General features: G+C 34.3%; 1 protein-coding gene across 1 annotated transcript; it reads right to left on the bottom strand.

Annotated features, from left to right (window-relative positions):
* Nucleotides 1–1784: 1784 nt before the first annotated feature.
* LOC131623428 (uncharacterized) lies at nt 1785–4874 on the bottom strand. The gene is made up of 3 exons (XM_058894434.1): nt 2288–4874; nt 2101–2196; nt 1785–2015 (listed from the first exon to the last, which is right to left on the bottom strand). Exon 1 carries the CDS (start codon nt 3966–3968, stop codon nt 2508–2510), a length of 1461 nt encoding a protein of 486 aa, XP_058750417.1. The 5' UTR covers nt 3969–4874; the 3' UTR covers nt 1785–2015; nt 2101–2196; nt 2288–2507.
* Nucleotides 4875–5532: the final 658 nt, after the last annotated feature.

Below are 5532 nucleotides of genomic sequence, written 5' to 3'. Positions count from 1 at the left end.
ATAACTTTAGGGACCATAAAAGGGAAAATTCACTAGGAGAATCATAACTCACCCAACGAATAAAGACACAAATTAAAATATAAATAAGGATCTTGGGCGTTATTATATATATATATATATATATATATATATATATATATATATATATATATATATATATATATATATATATATATATATATATATATAGTTTTCAATTTAGTTTTATATTTCAATCATTGTGTTGATCAAAGAGAGCTTAAGGGTTCAACAAGTCAAAGGATTGTGAAGTAAGCTCATCAGAAGTTTGAGAGATCATCCAATGTGATTCTGCTTCTACACCTTTTATCCTACTACCATATGTTCATTAGCTAAATTTTCTCTTGTCAAGGCTAAATTTATAGTTTATTATGAATGCTATGTATTTGATGTGATTTTAACATTATTCTTGTTTTAGTTAATAAAACATAGCTTATCTTTATACTTTTGTCTAATGCCTATTTATCTTGTTTGCAAATTTATCTAACATGATAAGTGCTATTAGATTTAGACCAAGGATAATACTTTTATGTCTAAACATGACTTGATATTTTATAACATGATTTGTGGATCTATTTGATCTTGAGAGATTTATTTAGGCTTAGACCTAGATAATTATAAATCAAATGCTACAATGTGGAGATAGATTTATTGGGATAATTAGGATTTTCAAGAAAGATGAGGAGGAAGAAGAAGAAGAAGCTAGAAAAGAGAGAATGAGAGAAAAACTACATTTCCAAACTTTGTGAAACTGTTAAGTGTAAAACTATAGCATGCCTATTTATAGGCAATCAAGGCGAAAGTCCAAAATTTTCAACCCAAGCCCAAAACGTACAAAGTTATATTTTGGATTGGACACAACAACTAAATGATATATCCAACTCTGTCGAATATAGTTGACTTCTACTACTTCAACTAAGTCGAGCACACCTATGTTAAATATATACTCTACAAAACAATGAATTACAACTTCTAACACACCACCTAATTAATGTTTTCGAGACTTCTCATCCAAAGCTTTCTTCAAATCATCGAACTTGAGTTTCTTTAAGGGTTTGGTAAGTATATAAGCTAGTTTTCATTCTGTCTTGCAATGGTCAAGTTCAAGCTTCCTTAACTTACTTGATCCCCGAGAACATGATACATTCTCTCTATGTGTTTTCTTCGATCATGACACATAGGAAGATTGCACTACAACACGGAAGGGCTTTAAAAGCGCTTTTTCTGGGCTTTAAAAGCGCTGTGAAAGGCAGCGCTGACAAAGGTAACAAAAGCGCTTAAGAAAGCGCTCTGGTAGGCCCCCCTATAAGAGCGCTTTTCTGGAAAAAGCGCTCTTGTAGGCCCCCTTTAAGTGCGCTTTTTCCAGAAAAGCGCTGTGATAGGCCCCCTTGTGAGAGTAAAAAAAAAAAAAAAAACGCAACATACTAAAGCGCTTTTGGAAAAGCGCTCTTATAGGGGGGGCTATCAGAGCGCTTTTTCCAGAAAAAGCGCTCTGATAGCCCCCTCTATAAGAGCGCTTTTCCAAAAGCGCTTTAGTATGTTGCTTTTTTTTTTTTTTTTTTTTTTGCTTTTTTATGAATCTTTGGCAGCGCTTTTACAAAGAAGCGCTTTAGTAGGTGGGCCTTTAAGAGCGCTTTTCAAAAGCGCTTTCGTTGCTAAATGAGGTATTTTAATGTGCAGCCTGTAATTTAATCCTCCCAGTCGACCTGTAATATTTTCGACCTGTAATATGTTTTCAACCTGTAATATTTTCGACCTGTAATTTATTTTCGACGATATTATTTCAGCCATCAGTAAGACAATATATATATACTAATATAATACCATTATAATATCCAAAATTATATATATACATCATTACAACATCAATAATATTATAGTTCAAATCGACACAAATCCTACATGAAAAAGCGCTTAATATAAAATTGACACAAATCTTCTTTGATTTCTTCCAACTTAAGCTTCGGGTACGCAGCAGCACGGAATTCGTCAAGGTACTACAAAACAAAAACATAATATGAATGATATATTTAGTTAAATGTAATAAATTATATGAAATTATCTTAAGTTATAAATTCATACCGTGAGCGGAATCTCTAATTGATTCGCCTGAAGGATTTCTTTCATATACCTCAAAACAAAGTATCCGCAATCGTAACTGTTTCGCTGTTGCGGACACTACATAGAAAAACTAATAAGATTCTATAGTTGTCTTGTTTTATCAAGTAGCATAAATATATTATAAGCAACATTGTGAAAAATAATGTACCTGCACTTGGATCCAAGTAATGTTGTTAGATTTAGTTCGGGATACCTGTGCGTCCCGTTGACTTCGGAACACTTGTATTGATCTAATTAACAAATATATAAAAGCATATGTTTAGATCAATCCCACAAATAAGTAAATATATAAATATACACGAATATATATTTAGAACGATCCCACTTACAAATCAACGATGTCCTTCATGGCCGGATAATTGGTCCATTCACCATTTACCGAATTCAGATAATACACGACTTCCCTTATAGGGTTGATAGCAAGCAGCAACCAGTGTGGGATTAGAATTTCCGTTGAATGCTTTTCTCCACCCACGGTAGTGATGATTAGAATTTAAGAATCTACGATGGCCGAGAAAGACATTCTTCTGACAAAGCTCCAATCGTGTCGTATCGGTTTCATCTTCACAAACGGGACACGCCTTTTGACCTTTATTGCTGTACCCGGATAGATTTCCGTATGCTGGAAAATCATTAATTGTTCCAAACAACATCGCCCTCAAGTTGAAACTTTCCTTCCTATACCCATCGTAAACCTCCACACCGTTGTCCCACAAAAACTTTAAATCTTCGATTAACGGTGCCAAGTATACGTCTATGTCATTCCCTGGTTGTTTAGGCCCAGAAATTAGCATAGATAACATCATGTACTTACACTTCATACATAGCCACGGAGGTAGGTTATAGATCATAAGAATCACAGGCCATGTGCTATGCGAGATACTTTGAATACCATGCGGGTTCATTCCATCAGTAGACAATGACAACCGAAGGTTTCTTGCTTCTTTTCCAAATTCAGGATAATCAGTATCAACTTTCATCCATTGTGGTGAGTCTGCCGGATGTCGCAACTTTCCATCAATAATTCTTTCATCTGCATGCCAAGTCAAGTGTCTTGAATCGGTCTCACTACGATACATGCGTCTAAATCTCGGAATTATAGGAAAATACCATAAGACTTTAGCAGGAGACAACTTTTTCTTATATCGAGGGGCACCACATTTAGGACACTCATTCAACGCTGCATACTCGTTTCGAAACAAAACGCAATCGTTTGGACATGCATGTATCTTATCATAGCTCATGCCATTAGAGGACAACATCTTTTTGGCTTCATACGTTCGATTGGGAAGAACATTATCCTCTGGTAGCATATCTTTCATAAGGGCTAATAACTCTGTGAAACTTTTATCCGACCATCCATTGTCCGCCTTTAAGTTGTACAACTTTAACACCGCAGACAATCTTGTGAATTTTGAACAACCATCATACAACGGTTTCTCTGCATCGCTTACCAACCTCTCAAACATTTTGGGACAATCCGCAAGATCTTCTTCAAGCGCTTCTGCAATCTCTTCGACTCGATCGCAATCGTATGTGTCTGTGCAATCGTCGTTTGAAGCATACTTCCTATTACACCTCGACTCAGCATTCCCGTTACTTTTCTCACCATGCATTGTCCAACATGTATAACTTCTATCAATTCCAAACCGTAGTAAATGGGATCCCAACTGTTCCCCGTCAACCTTACCCCCATAACAGCAACCCAAGCAAGGACACGGCATTCGAAGCGGGTCTTCGGAGTGCTTAACCGCAAACTCAACGAATTCCCATACCCCTTTCTCGTACTGTTTCGACAATCGGTTTGAATTCATCCATGTCTTATCCATGTCTTAATTAAGCTAAACAAAATCGGTCAAACTTTCACTCTTCACAAGTAACCCCTACGGCGAATTCAATTCACAAAGTTAGTAAGTTCATCACTTAACGATTAACGAAATTGACATCAAGAATATATCACATGTCGGAATAATGAGCAAAGCTCTTGAGCCTCTTTCATTTCTTCTTTGAAAGTAGATAACATGACTATAGTTTTTGTTAGAAATCAAGTGGTTACTCTTATGTTTGTAGTGTACCCTCCTTGCAATCACAACTATACAATTTGTATACTACTTTTATTTATAATACTAATCTTATAAAAGGCGATTCAGCTTGTTCTATGTTACCAGAATCCTGTCTCCTACTTTGTTCAATTTGTATACTACTTTTATTTACAATGTTTAATCTTCAAATTGATACTTCAAATTCCTACTTAGTTATTGAACAGCCAAATAATATATAGGATTTCCTTCTAAAGTATTTATAAAGTACTTCAAAATACATTTCTTATTCAGCTAATGTAAATATATTTAGAGCAAAATTGCCAAACACTGTCTGGAGGAGGCAAGCAGGGGAATTTTTTTACAAACCTATCACATGGGAACCCCATTAAAAATACATTTGCATGAACTTACTATAGTTATAGTCTCAATGTTTAATTTGATATGTCCTCTCTTATCACAATGCTAATACGAGTTAGCTCCAGTATTAAAATTGAATTATTTCAATACTAAGAGTGACATGCATATTCCCTAAGTCCACAGGATAGTAAATCATGTTTGGTGAAACAATGAAGCATTGAAGCATGTTCTAATAAAAACGAGTAAGAAAAACAAACAAGCATAGAACATCATAAAATTATACCTTATTAAGAGTGAAATAAGTCCAGTATATCCGAGAAAAGCTTGAAAAACAGATCCAATAATTATAGCCCCCTGAAATTTTTGCAAATTGTAAAATAACTTCAAAACTTATACTTTTATATAAGATTCAGACTACTATAACAACTCCTAATCAAAATAGTTGCATCATACTTGTAAAATAACAGCCACCACTTAACATACATGCATACATAATAAAAATATTTGTATTTCTCTTTTATTTATACATTTTTTTCATCCATGCCAAATTCTCAAATAAACCAGGTTATCAACAAAATTGTAGCTGATGGACAACACATTCAAACGATTTCACAACAGTTTCATGTATAATGTCTCAAAAACATTTGCAATTGAGACTTATTAACAATTGCAGGGATACATGGTTTCATGATGAAAAAAGTTTCAATGCATAATATGATACAAGACTATAATAGATACATAATAGATACATGAGAAAACATAATAGATACTTGGTTTCTTTTCATACTTTTCATCATGTCTCCTTACTATTGCAAACCGGCAATTATTAACATGCTTAAATTATGTATAGTATCTACATTGCTATAACTTTTATTGCCCTGTATTAATATATGTATTACTATTGTACCATGACTCCCAAAGGCACCTTTATGTTTCCCATGTAATACAAGAACCCGATTCAGCAACATCCTCTACCCTAACCTTAACTTCCTCA

The sequence above is a fragment of the Vicia villosa genome, unplaced genomic scaffold (assembly GCF_029867415.1).
Source record: "Vicia villosa cultivar HV-30 ecotype Madison, WI unplaced genomic scaffold, Vvil1.0 ctg.000063F_1_1_2_unsc, whole genome shotgun sequence".
Lineage (NCBI taxonomy): Eukaryota > Viridiplantae > Streptophyta > Magnoliopsida > Fabales > Fabaceae > Vicia > Vicia villosa.
This window is presented reverse-complemented; position numbering and strand designations above follow the sequence as displayed.